Here is a 14,442-nt window from a genome sequence, read left to right as displayed (position 1 = left end):
TTTTTTCACTTGTTCTCCCCACTTTCATTTGTGCCTGTTTTCTTCACAATTTTTTTCTTACACCCTTGCCCTACCCCCTACCCTCTCATCTCCCGGCCAGCATCTGTCTCCTCCGAGGAACACTTATGGATGCCAAAGCATGTCTGCACCTGTCCACGCCTGTCCAATGCCTAGCACCAGGAACTCTGCCTCTTTCACTCTACACAGCTTACACTGCCATTGACCTCCGAGCCCTGGACACCTCAACAGCCACTGCTGCCCCACATCCCCATGCACCACCAAAGGACCATTCTCCTGCCAACATTGCCACTTCACCTGCAGCGCTGAAGCTGTCGGCAACACCAGATAAACTACAAACATGACCACACCCACCACTTCAACTGAAACCTCCACAGACAACCTCCAGTGCATCCTACTCAATACATGATCTCTCGGAAAACACACCACAGAGATTTGGGACACAATCCCATCCCTCTCCCCAGACATCATCTTCCACATGGAGAACTGGCTGAATCCTGCCTCTGAACCAGACACCAACATCACCACCCCCCAAGGTTACAAAGTACTACACTGAGACTGGACCAACAAACAGTACCACCGTCTCCTAAAAGACACAATAAAGAACACTCTAGTAGACCGCATTGAGGTCAGCTCCAACTGTTTGCCATTGTGAAGGAATTCTCCAATCCCACTGCCACTGAATTTGACATCACACCCTCAGATGAACTGTGCAACACACCAGCGTATTTCTTCCACAACAAAATCTCCACCATCTATGAGAACTTCGAACCACAACCTTTGCTGCCGACGACATCAACCAACCCACACCCACAAACACAAACCTGGAGCACTTCCACACCCAATGGGGCCTCCTCACCACGCAAGACACCATCTCCATCATGAACTCTGTGCACTCTGGAACACCCACAGATGCCTGCCTCCTCCACGTCTTCAACTTTGGAAACAACACAATCGGAGACATACTCAGAAAAGTCCTGAACGCCTCCATCATATCGGCTTCCTTCCCAGAAGACTGGAAAGATGCCGAAGTAAGACCCCTCAAGAAAAAACCCTCTTCTGTCCCAACTGAACCTAAGAATATTCGGCCATCTCCCTTCTCCCATTACCAGCTAAGACCGTCAAGAAAGCAATCAGCAAGTAACTCAACCACTAACTGGAGCACCTCGACCTCCTGGTCCACTCTCAATCCGCATTTTCTACCAACCACAGCACTGTGGCGGCCCTAATAGCAGTCACAGATGACATCAGGGCCCTCCTGGGCACCAGCAAATGGCAGCCCTCATCCTACTGGACCTATCAGCTGCTTTCGACAATGTATCCCATCACTCAATGAGCAACAGTCTCTGTGACACATTGGGATCCAGGGACACACCCTCAAATGGATAGCATCATTCCTCTCTGGAAGAACCCAGAGGACCCATCTCCCACCAGTCACAGCCTAGCACAAGAAGATCATCTGTGGAGTTCCTCATGGTTCAGTTCTTAGCCCCATCCTCTTCAACACCTACATGACTCCCCTGGCACACACCGTCAGATCACATGGACTCAACATCATCTCATATGCCGATGACATCCAGCTCATCTTCTTGCCGACTGAATTCCTTTCCACCTCCAGAGCCAACTGCCACACCTGCATGAAGGACGTCACCAAATGGATGAGAGACAACTGTCTGAAATTCAAAATGGACAAGATGGAAGTCCTTATCTTTGGGAAGAATACCTCGATCTGGAATGAATCATGGTGGCTAGAAAGTTTGGGCCCACCACTGGCCCCAACAGACCATGCCTGCAATCTCGGCACCATTCTGGAGAACAGGCTCTCAATGGAAAAACAACTCAACACAGTCTCATCGGACTACTTTCACACCCTCTGCATGTTGCACAAGATTTTCAGGAGGTGGCTCCCAGTCAACACCAGAAGGACTGTCACACAGGCCCTTGTCACCAGCAGGCTGGTCTATGGTAACTCGCTTTATGTAGGACCATGGCATGCCTCCTGAAGAGGCTGCAGACAATACAGAATGAAGAAGCAAGACTCATCCTTGACCTGCCCAGAAGGACCCACATCACACCCTACTTTAGGAAACTACTCTGGCTCCCGATACAGAAGAGATGCCAGTTCAAGATACTGACCCACACCTGCAAAGCCCTATACAACAAAGTACCAGCGTAACTAAAAAAACAACTGACCTTCCACCAACCAACCACACACCTCTGGTCTATCTCCTGCTTCCTCACAGACATGCCCTCAGATCCACCAGTCCAATAGCGGAGGTCACTCCTTCTCGCACCTGGCAGCAAAGACATGGAACTCTCTTTCCTTGCACCTAGGGACCACCCCATTGCTTAAGCAATTCAGGAGAGCATTTAAGACCTGGATGTTCAAATAAGATATGAACATGAAGGAGCTAAAAGCACCTCGAGATCCTACTGAATGAGTTGCTGCACTCTACAAATGTTTGATTGATTGATTAATTGATGGAACCCTGCTGTAATCCCTTATTTCTGTTAAGTTGCTGTGTGCCCTAATAACCACAGGTCAGCCTTAATCAAAAATTTGAAAAAGATTACCATGTTCATTTTTTTAACATGCTAATAGTGATTGTGTAACTATAGAAGGAGGCTGGTACATATAAAATAGATAACCAATTACTATAAAATATCATTGCAAGCCATACAGCATCCCTTTTTTGATACAGTCTAGCTGTCCACAGAGATAACAATTTACAGAATGAGGCCAGTCTCTGCTGAGCTTCAGTAACCAAGAAGGAATCAATAACATGTCAGAGCCCAAGTAGAATTTATATCTCTAATGGTGCATTGTTCCTCAGGTGTAGTAATTTCATTCAAAAAGGACCTTTCAATCTATCCATTGGTAGGTTGAAGAAAGTAAACCAAGTGGGTGCACCACAGGCCAGCATTTCATTTGTTCCTGAATGATGATTATTAACCAATGGCTGTAAGTGGTAGCTATCATGCTTTGCTTTGATGTCTAAGATTAAGTGTAATCTGAATGCTGCCTGGCCACATTTAAGTATGCCATACACATAATACATTGCTCCTGCTACAGGGCCACCAACCTAAGTAGGAAACATGTAGAAGCCTATGAAAGTATGGTGTAAATCATTCATGTGATTACTAAAAAGAGCGGGAACAAGTATGCAGCCTTGCTGAACAGTGAAATATGATAAGATCGTGGAAGGGACAATGCCTAGTCAGTTTTAGGAATAAGCATCCAAGAATTCAAATGGAGATAGGAGAGTGTGAGGATTAGACCTTGCATGAATCCTAGTGCAGGTAATAACAACAATAGCATATTACAACTGAGGAAATCAAAGAGCACAGAAAAGCCAACAAATGGAGTGTAGTGTTCTCTCTGTCCAGCACACTACTGGACCAGGTCCACACTGCCATGCATTGTTGACATTCTTTGTCAAAAGCTCATCTCAGTAATCAGAAGGCTATCAATAAAATGCATCCATTTACCACAGCCTTAAGAATATTTTAGGAACAATTGTGTAGGGGAAAATAACATAGATAATAAGCAATAATAGCATGAACTTGGCCCAGGGGCATTAGAGCACTTTACAAGTATGAGCAGCAGATTACATCATACATTTCATGTAAGAATATGAAGATTTAGGGCTCGGTTTAGAGTTTGTGGGACAGATTACTCCATCTTATATGTGTTGGATAACCTTTCAGCTGTATTAAAGTCAATTACATCCTATGGGACTTGTAATACAGTGGACAGGATATCACATTTGTGATGGAGTAACGCGTCCATCAAACTCTAAATCAGGCCCTAAGTGATTTGACCAGAATCGCAGGATGTTAATATAAGGCCAAGACTTGAACCTAGTTCTCAATTCCAAAGTCGGCAGCTCTGACCATTAGGCAACATCTTTTCCCCCAAATACTTGCTACATAGTCCCCCCAGAGGCACCAAATGAAAAAATAACAGGAACTTTAAAATCTACTTAGCAAAAAAATATCATCCCTTTTCAAATTTCTACACTACATGAATTCTACATAATAAAAATACTTGAACTCCTTGGAAGGTCACAGTGAGCATATGACTAAAGGATACATGCAAGGGCTACATTCTCACTGTGACCATCCTTTGAGGTTCATAGCAAAACTTTACATACATCAACTTTCTGATATGTGTTCTGCATGTGTGTGTGTGTGTGTGTATATATATATATATATATATATATGGAGAGAGAGTTAGATAGATAGATAACTTTATATACGAAGATAAACATATGTTTGTGCACATGTGCACAATATAAAGTTTATGTATCCATGAAAGTACACATTTATATATATATATATATATATATATATATATATATATATATATATTTGTGTGTGTGTATTTGTTAACTTCACAAACCTCATCCATAAATGTATAAATGTGTGTAAACTCTGGAACCAGGTACGGGAAAGACTAATAGGTGCCAGAGGGAAATATTGAAGAATAAATTATCATTAATACAGATATGCATTCACTATCTCAATAACTGCATTGCTCTCGCAATGTCTTTTTCAAATATGAATAACTTAAGAAGTCACTAATACAAATATTCATATTTTAATAAATGATATTAGACATTTCAGTTATTTGTTTATAAACTACAAACGTATCAGAAAACAAATGAATGAACGCCAGAATGCTTATATTTCTACACAGGGTGATCAGCTTGTCAGTAACTCACATAGGAAAAGGAATCACCAGTATATAATTAATGTAATGAACACAGAAGAAGGAAAACAGTGCTAACCTGCTTTGATTTCAGTTTATCTCATTACAAGGATACCCGATGTATTCTCATGCGTCAAATGATGACGTGCTGGAGGCCTAGACTGCAACAGACTACCACCACTGGTGCCTACTTCACACAAGAAGGTGTCTTGAATGGACAGAAATACCCTTCCACCCAATGCAGAGGAGAAATGTAGATTCCCACTGGATAAATACCACTACAGAAACAGGGGGACAGGCTGTGGGCAGGAGTACAGCTAGGTCTCCACCCAAGAACCATGGAGAAGCATACAATACTCCCCTGGTCTAATTCTACCCCATCCTGACTCCCCGAGCTCCACCAGACACCCCACTGATTTTCCACCTGCTTTAAACAGAGGCAAAATATAAGCAAAGTTTTCCTCTTAAATGGAGAAAAACAGCCGAAAAGGACCTTGTATTCCCAGGTCTGTGAGGTTATTCTCCATTCTGGGATTAATCTTGTAATTGCTGGATTTTAGTGTGCAGATACCAGATGGAATCTAATTAACCTCACACAAATATCTGCCACACCCAAAACAAAGGCTTTAATTTTCTTGATTCTACAATAAACACATAATTGTAGACATTAAAATTGTTTTCAGTGCTTAATCTGTAAACAAATGAGTGCTGGTGCCCAAAGCTCTGCTTAGAAGATTGTGGAAGGTGCTATTAAATGTCGGACGCCGAATGCCATAGTCTTGAATCCACATCATGTCTAATCCACTACCAGACACCGCATACCCCTTCATCTTACACTTAGACTCCTGCTTTTGTGGTGTTTTTTCCATCTCTCTCTTTCTCCTTTGTGCTTTGTGTGTGCTTTCCCTCTCTTGTTCTTGGTAAGTGTCAGATGAGCAAAAATAAGGCTGGTCCTTAATAGTGAGTGCTGGTGGGCTTCACCAACAACCACTAGCTCAAATTCAACACTGTGGATTCACAAAAATGATGCACAATGACACTAAGGGGGTCATTATTACCCCGGCAGACAGTTAATATGGAGGAAAGTACTGCCAACAGGCTGGCGGTACTTTTCTCCAAAGCCAAACCGCCAATGTACCACACCGACCACCACGGTGGCCGTCACTTGCCCGCCTGCTGGATTATGACCCTGCCTACCGCCATGGTTTTCATGGCAACCTTACCGCCACGAAAACCATGGCAGTGGGCACTATTAGTGACAGGGAATCCCTTCCCTGTCACTGATAGGGGTCTTCCCAGCCCCCCTCCTTCTCCCCAGATCCCCCACCCCCGTTCCTCTCAAGACCCCCACTACATACACACACCTTCATTCACACACGAACACACGCATACACAAACTCATTCCCACATTGATCCACCCATGCATAAATCCATTCACACACACATCCACACACACACTTACATACATACAAGCACACACACATTCACCCAACACAACATGCACGTCATTCACACTTCATATATGCACACACATACAACACGCAACACACACCCACATACACGCACACACAGCCATACACACACACCCCCACACACACACATACAACCCCCCCCACCCCACTCCTCTGTCAAAGCACCCGACTTACCTGTTGTCAGGGGGTCCTCCTGCAGGAGACGGGATGGGGTGCTGCTGCCAGCAGCAGCGTCCATCAGCAGAACACCACCAGGCCGTATCATGGGTCATGATACAGTCTGCGGCGGTCTACTGGTGTGCCGCTGCTGTTGGCAGCAGCGCCACCTTCCCGCCATCCGCCTGCATGGCCACAACCAGATTTCCACCATCCTTCTGGCAGAAATCTGGCTGTGGTCATAATAGGGTGGACGCCTGGTAGGCGACGGTCTTTTGGCGGCTTTCGCCGCGGTGGTAGGCGTTTTTTTACCGCTGGGGTCATAATGTGCCCCTAAATCTTTTTCCACTAACTTACTTTCCAGCGCTAATCTTGTTTAGCGCCCCTTTGTATTACTTTTAGGGTACTTTCTAGCACAAAGAAAGTTTTGCACTGGAAAATTAGTAGGTAAAAAAAGTTTTTGCGTCAGTATGCGACACTTTTGTGACACAAAAACAGGGTAAAAGTTTAGTAAATATATCCCGCAGCGTCTTGTGATAACGTTACTTATAATAATAAATAGTTCCCATACTTTTTATCTCTTCTGCGAATTCACATTGTGTTTACATCCTTTCTGTGACCGTCGGTGTGATGTCTGCATTGTGTTCATCAATGAAAAAATACACATAAATGAACATCTCCTCAGGATGGGGTACTTTTCTAGTATATTTGACCACAAACGGGAACCTTTAGGATTCAAATTCATCAGGGCCATAAGTGAGGGAATCAGGGAGAGTAGGGTCATACACCTAGACAACCAGTCACTAAGCATTGCCTTGGGAACATATTTCATTATTAATATATCAACAAAGGCGCCTACAAAATGCAAAATCATAGCCATCATGTAACCACAGTTACGAACACGCTTATCACGGAATAATGCAGTAGGTGCGAAGCGATGAAGCTCCTGGCTCACAAGGCCAAATACGATAGCATTGGTAAATGGGGCAGGTGAGAGCCAGTCCCTATCAAAAGAACAAACATTTATCCCGCTATACAAAGTAATATCTAGAAATGTTCTGCTAGTCATTTAATTTCCCGGTACCCAAAGCTGGTGAAACTCTTCTCAAAAGCATTAGTGAATTAAAATACCAATATTATTTAAAGACTCCTTGACAATACAATGACAAAATCTGGGTAAAGAGTGGTTTGGTCCAAACGTCTACGAAATGGCTTCCTGAACATGTGTGGGCACAGTGGCTTTCTTTTATCTTGCCTATGTAAGAATATGTGCTAAAAGGTGCCTACTTAACTGCCTAAATAAACAGATAAAGAGTCATTGGCTGCCCACAAATGAATTTCAGATGATGGGTACTGAGGCCCATATTTATACTTTTTTAGCGCCACATTTGCGTGACGTTTTGACGCAAAAGCAGCGCAAACTTCAACAATACAATAGAATTTTGTATGTTTGCGCCGATTTTGCGTAAAAAAACGACGCAAATGCAGCGCTAAAAAAGTATAAAAATGGGCCAGTGTCTGCAATCCCTACTGTAACTTTTATAAGTAGTTAAATGTATCCATAACTGTTGCAAGAGTTATAGAGACTAGCAAGGAAATCAACCAAGGCCCACTCATGGATATGCTGCCGGTGTGATATATTTAATAATGTATATTTAGCATGCTGAAGAATCAATGGTGCTCAACTCATTTTTTACTGCTTTTGAAGGTCTCAACCCTTAAACATATGTGAAAATGATATTGCCAAGCTTGTAGCATTTTTAAGCTCATAAATTCTCCTCCCAAAGCATTGGGGGGGGGGGTAAAGGAGCCAGTAGTGCACAAAATGTTTATCCCACATCACACTTAGTGTGCTATACAAAGACCTTTGTGTACTCAGAAGGAAGTGGACAAAAATATTGTAATTGTGCAATGAAAAAGTTGATATGATTTAATCACAAAAAGAGGTGGAATGAAAGGTGTACACATCTGAAACTGTAGAAATGCATGCCTTCGTCATTCATGATTTGGAAAACTCATGCATTCATTTGAAGCTACTGCCCTGGCAGTTTGTTCTGCAAAAGGTTTGGTTTGACTTCCTTTTTCGAATCATTCATAAAAGTGTCGCTAGTTTCATGGCTAGTGGCCCCCATCCAGCTGTGAAACTGCTCAGTTTTTCATTCATAACAAATGCATTATTTTCTCATCTGAATCCGTTCCACCTCTTTTGCTTCATTATCTGCCCCCTTTTCAGCTTCTGCTCCCTCCCAATAGGTACTGGACGAGCGTCCTGTTGCTTGCCAAGAGCCCTGTGTTGATGAATACCAATTTCATGTAAGTTACACGGGAGGGGAGGTTGTGCGATTTTTCCATGTAACTTACACGAAATTCAGTCTTTCTTAGTGGAGATATTTATTTGAATGCTTGCTCCTAATCACTAACACAAATGTTACTTCTAATGTCAATGGTTTGAGACGTGAAATCGTCATTGTATTCGTAAAGATCCCATGTTCTTACACTGTTTAGACAATCTGAACATGGCAGATGGCTACACCACCAAAGTAGAATGTTAGTAGGTGATGGTGGTGAACCTTTTTCACACTTTCACGTGCTATGCTTCATTTAAAGGATAATGTATTAGAGCAAAACTATTTAAATTAATTTGTTTAATCATAAGAGACCTTTGGTATATTATGTTTTTAGAGTGTCTTTTTGATGGTTGTACAGTATGGCGATGTGTAATGTATGGCAATTGATTATGTCCCACATTTGAAATCGAAATGTTATCGACGTCATTATTTTTTCAGGATAATGCCGAACTGAAATTAAAAGTATAGCATATCTATTCAACATTGTGAATCACAAACTCTGCATGTAATACTTATTCATAATATCGAATGTTCTCTTACATGCAAGATCCCTTAATGGTTGCAGCTTTTAAACTCTTCAACAGCAGAGTGAGCATTGTGGGTCTGATTCACAAACACTATTATAACCACCAGAGTCTTCCCATCATTGGTTTACTCCTACAATTTCAGTACATTTCCAGCTTTTTATGGTAGTTACAGCAATTCTCAAGAAAAAGGAACTGAAACCTGCTCCAGATATATACAATTTTGCTAACACAACACAATTTCGCTAAGTTGGTAAGCGAGCGTAATATATTATTTGCCATGTTAAATGGATAAACACCAGCAGGCAAAAAACAACCCAAGCCCTTTAAGTCAAGAAGGAGGAGCCTAGGAAACCAAATGTCTTGGCAATTGATGTATTTCTGAAAGTTCAGGATAAGACACCTTCTGTATAACTCTAATATTGTCCAAGACCCTGCGCATATCATAAGGGTCCTAGAATTATAATATATGGCAAGGTTAACCCATTTATTTCTATAAAATTGGCCCCGTGAAAATAACGTTCAAGCCATTACCTACCACATGATTTGTAACTGTTTGTGGCATAGCACCCCCATACGTCCAACATTGTCTTTCAACACACTCATTTCATTTTCGGGACACATACATTCAGTGACAAGAGTATTGGAGAGCAAAGCTGTGTTTCTGATTGGCCACCTAGGCATTCTGGGATGCTCTCCCAAGAAATGAGCTGCCAACAACACAGATCTTTTAGTGATTCGGGGAAAAAACATAAACAATCAGAAGATTGATATACAGAAGCTTTTATTATGTATTGATCCTAACAGTCTGTGGCTCTCTTCATCATAAAAAAATTAACAGCATTGGTATGGGCAATCACCTAGAGTCATTTATAGCTCAGGCAAGAAACATGAAGAGTGACGTTCCAGATTGCTTAAAATCTGTGCATGCCTGCACAACAGTACCTAGGATGACTACTGCAGTGACCCGACCGAGCAAGGCAAACCTAGGTCTGTAATACACGGACATAAATCTGATACCTGCTGGAGTCCCACAGACCAGACCTTTTTATTTCTTTTTCCGGAAAGCCTCCTACAAAGGTTATAGTAGTTGTCCCATCCTGAAAGAGTGAGGTAAAATTAATTCTTCTCATTCTCACTCTAGCTGGTGCACTGCTTGGGCATCACTAGAATGAAGTACGTAGAGCGTCCCACCATCGCTGTAAACAGACAGTCCCCACCATTGGATATGAAGGGCTCAAATGGGGTGTTACCTGGCAGACCCTAGTGGCACCCAATTGTTGAGGCAAAGGGATAAATCTATACCTGATTAAGCAGTTTAATAAAAGTGGTCCTTTATTTTCACTGGAACGGTCACTAACCAGTGTTAAAGTAATACTTGAGGTCATCTGCAGATATCAAGAACAATTCACTCACCAACTAGAATAGTCGTGATGACACAGAGGAAGGTGATATGTCTATGGCAGATGGTCAACCATTGAACTAAAGACCACATTTTCCTTTCCTTGGTTGTTCTGATCTTCACCACCCCATCAGTGCTTCCTTTGCCAAAAATGTTTTATTGGCTCATCACACCCTTCAAGTTTGTAGTAATATGCAGTGGTGGCCAGATGTCTGGGACCAATGATCTGTTTACACTGGTATCTTGTGCTCAGCCTATAAATTCGTGAACCAAGTCTACCAGTGGTGTTGCTCCCATCGAGTTAAGACCTGGGAAACCCAGAAACATAAAGCATCGCCTCTGGGGGCATGATTTTATCCCTCGGTGATCAGTAGTCTCAATGCAGGTTCCACAGGTCCAGCTTCAAGGAATCATCTTCATTGGGTCTGCTACTGGTACTTTATTCTAAAACAGCTGTAGCATTTGTAACTCCGGTTACATGCCTATCCCTAAGCTCAATGTTCTGAATAAGACAGATCTTGCTCAAATCTCAGAAGGTCCAATATGGTTGGCCTGCGACTTGGCTGAGTTTTAACTGCATGTATGCCTGTGAGGTTTTAGACAGAAATAGAATGTTTTCTTTCAGAGCCATTCCAGTTATTAATTTCATGTACAGTGTTCATTAAAATAAAGAATTAAAAAAAGAACATGTCCAGATGCCTTCCTATTCTGCCAACAAATATGGAAGCAAGATTTCACTCTATTAGATCACTCCTTATGTTGTCATAAATAAATTAGAAGTACACAGAAAATGCTTTCATATTGATGGTTTTATGAACCATCCACTCCTTCTAAGTAGATAACCAGTGTTACATGGTGTACAGCTAGATTAGTACATAAAGGTCAAATTACATGATCCTTTGCTTCACAGTTTTAAGTATGATTCCACATGAAAACACTCTTTTAAGCATTCTCAAAAAAGTTATCATATTTTCAGCCATATAAATATAGGACTAAGAATCTTGCCCCATGTAAAGACTTGTCTGATACCTATGTTCATATTCATATTTGAAAGATGTGAAGAGTCAGCATTGGTGTCATATACTTTAATACTGCCAAATTTAAATTTGCACCCAGTACCTAAGACAAACATTCGTTTTGAGTAACCTCAAAATAGAAGTATTTCAGGTGAAACTATTGATGAATTCTGGTGTATCTGCAATACAATGTCAATCACCATATTATAAAATTATCATAGTGCCCTACTATAATTTCTGAAGCATTACAAATCTTCTATTGCACTAAATGGAAATTAGAACTCAGTTTTTACAATTAGAAACTGTAATCAGAAATTAGAATCAGCCCCTAAACGCCACATCTCCATGATTTCCTTTTAAGGCACTTGAAAATATATAGTGGTCAATTTACTAAAAGTCCATTTGCAAAACAATGGTCATAAACTGTGCACCCATTTGTGCAACTGGACTCCTATTTTGTGAACTGGCCCATGTAATGATAGGTTAGTTCACAAAGAAAACATTCCCAGGGGGTCATAGAACACCTGCCTAATGATTATTAATTAGGGATATCTGACTTTGTGACTACTGTGACTGGCTAGAAACATATGGATGGTGGCCTGCTAAGAACCACCGTCCCTGTGATAGCATTCCCAAACGGACAACTTTTTATTAAAAGCAGCCTGAGTTCCTTAAAGGAAACAATGCTGCTTTAATAAAATAAATGGTTCCTCTTTGGGAAATCATCAAGTAGAGCAGGCAGTGGTCCTCCGGACCCTTGTCTACTCCCCCTGAGGTTGCCAACATGATTTTCAAAGGTGGAGTGGTCAAAAGAGGGATCCTTTATTTTCTGCAAATCAGTGACCACCTCTTTTAAAAAGTTGGTAACTGGTCAGTGACCAGAATTGCCGTGAAAAACAAATGACATATCCCATGCTGAATTACAAATTGGAAGGAAGGAAACTTTCATGTCCTTTCCAAATGATGCTTCTGTATGGGAAACAAAACCAATTTTACGAATCAGAAAATCATTTCAGACTCACAAATTTTTTAATGTCCAAAAAATACATTTGCAGCCACAAACCCAGTGATTTAATGAATCACACAGTTTGTGATCAAACAATCCTTTAGTACATCCAGCCCTTGGTCTTTTAATTTCAATGACTGAAAATAGGACTCTACATTTGAAGTAAACCACTGACATATATCTTTCTCTGACCAAACGTTGATAGCCACATTTTACCCTCAACACCCTCTTTACCATCATTTGAGTCCTGGCGTCAATTTCTACTTTGTTGAATCCTGAATGACGATAAACTACCTTGATCTTTGGAAACATGGGAATAAGCTTTGTTCAGTCCAGTATTTTTGCATTCTCATAAGATCCAAAACCTTTACGGACTGTTGCCCTGGTTCTGCATTGCTTCTTGCCTGACAGCATGTACTGTTTTCACTGAAAGGATTGACGCATCATGTGTCTTCGTGATAGGGAGGTTGATTGCAAATGACAGATTGCAGTTGCATCACTACCATCTTTGTATATTTCTTCATTTGCTCCACCCTTCTCCTTATTGTATAAAATATTTTAGCAGATTTTCTCCATTGATGGGAAGTTTGATTTGTGAATCGTGTCAAAGGAGGTCTACATATAGTCCTCCTCCCTGAAGATGACCTATGGAAGGGGACGAGAAGAGTCACAAAAACCATTCAGGTGCCTCCATACTCCTTACAACGGGGAGCATACAGCTAGGGTAGGTGCTGTTGTATCGAGTGGCGTTACAACAAATATCCAGACAAGTTTGGACCACTGGAGCTTGTTGCTACCCCAATGGGGCCCATCCTTTAGTACGAGGAGGGTTCTGGGGAAGTCTCCCGATTTTAGATTTACGAAAAATTAGGATTAGGTAGTTTTTTTGGTCCTGAAGAATCGCACTAGATCCTTGTTGACTATAGAGGCGAGAAACATGTTGACCAGACTTTGAGGCAGTATAGGAATTCCCGTACTTGCTCCCTTCACATTCCCATACTAGAGGGATTATGCTTATCAGACATTTCACCTGTTTAGGGTAGATTAGACATTATTCTAATCCGTTCCCCAACACAATTATTTAATCATGACAGAGGTTTAATCTCCAATAAATATTTCTTTTTGTTTTTTCCTCTAGTCATTTTTAACAGCACTTTTTCATACCAATCCCACATTTCAGCATTTACTTACCGGTAATTATCTATATCTTAAGATCTCCGGCAAAGAGCCCCCTGGTGGGGCCCGTCAGGCATTGCAATGCCGGCCTGACGAGGAGCAAAGCCCTATGATGAATCATGTCACCATCTGGTGAGTGAGGGCTCTTGTTCTGACCTGATCAGACTCTCTCGGATCACCTGTTCTTTTCTTCCCTTTGTTTTCCCCCTTCTCTTTCTCCCCACTTTTTTGTAGTTGGGACTGAATCTTCTTTCCCAGAGTGGAACTGTGTATTCTTTGTGTTGTGATTTGGATGGGAGTACTATACACAGGGCCAATTTCTATTCTTTTTTCAAAATCTCCTACATTTTCAAGCCTTCTCTTTGGTTTTTGATGCCTCCATACTGTACCATCCTGTAGGGATCCGGGTTCCGTAGCTCCTTGTAAAAGGATCATGGTATATCTCAGCACACCAGCACATAATAGTGCAGTGGCTCAGAATACGTCTCTGTGCGTACTTGGTAGTACACTGAGCAGGCATTGCTAGGACAGCTCTTGACTGCTCTCGTCACAGAAGTTTAACCCCAAAAGATGAAGAGGACTCATCTTTGATCAATATTGAAGCAGTACTTCA

General features: G+C 41.7%; 1 protein-coding gene across 26 annotated transcripts in view; it reads left to right on the top strand.

Moving 5' to 3' along the window:
- MYT1L (myelin transcription factor 1 like) overlaps positions 1-14,442 on the top strand; it is a 1,206,615-nt gene that overhangs the window by 1,190,267 nt on the left and 1,906 nt on the right. For 22 of the 26 annotated variants that reach the window (XM_069235860.1, XM_069235873.1, XM_069235856.1 and 19 more), the window contains one exon: positions 8,611-8,670. The exons of the other annotated variants lie outside the window; for them this stretch is intronic. In XM_069235860.1, coding sequence (XP_069091961.1) covers positions 8,611-8,670 — 60 coding nt within the window. The remainder of the gene's footprint in view (positions 1-8,610; positions 8,671-14,442) is intronic. 26 annotated transcript variants of the gene reach the window in all.

Source organism: Pleurodeles waltl, chromosome 5 (assembly GCF_031143425.1).
Source record: "Pleurodeles waltl isolate 20211129_DDA chromosome 5, aPleWal1.hap1.20221129, whole genome shotgun sequence".
NCBI lineage: Eukaryota > Metazoa > Chordata > Amphibia > Caudata > Salamandridae > Pleurodeles > Pleurodeles waltl.
This window is presented reverse-complemented; position numbering and strand designations above follow the sequence as displayed.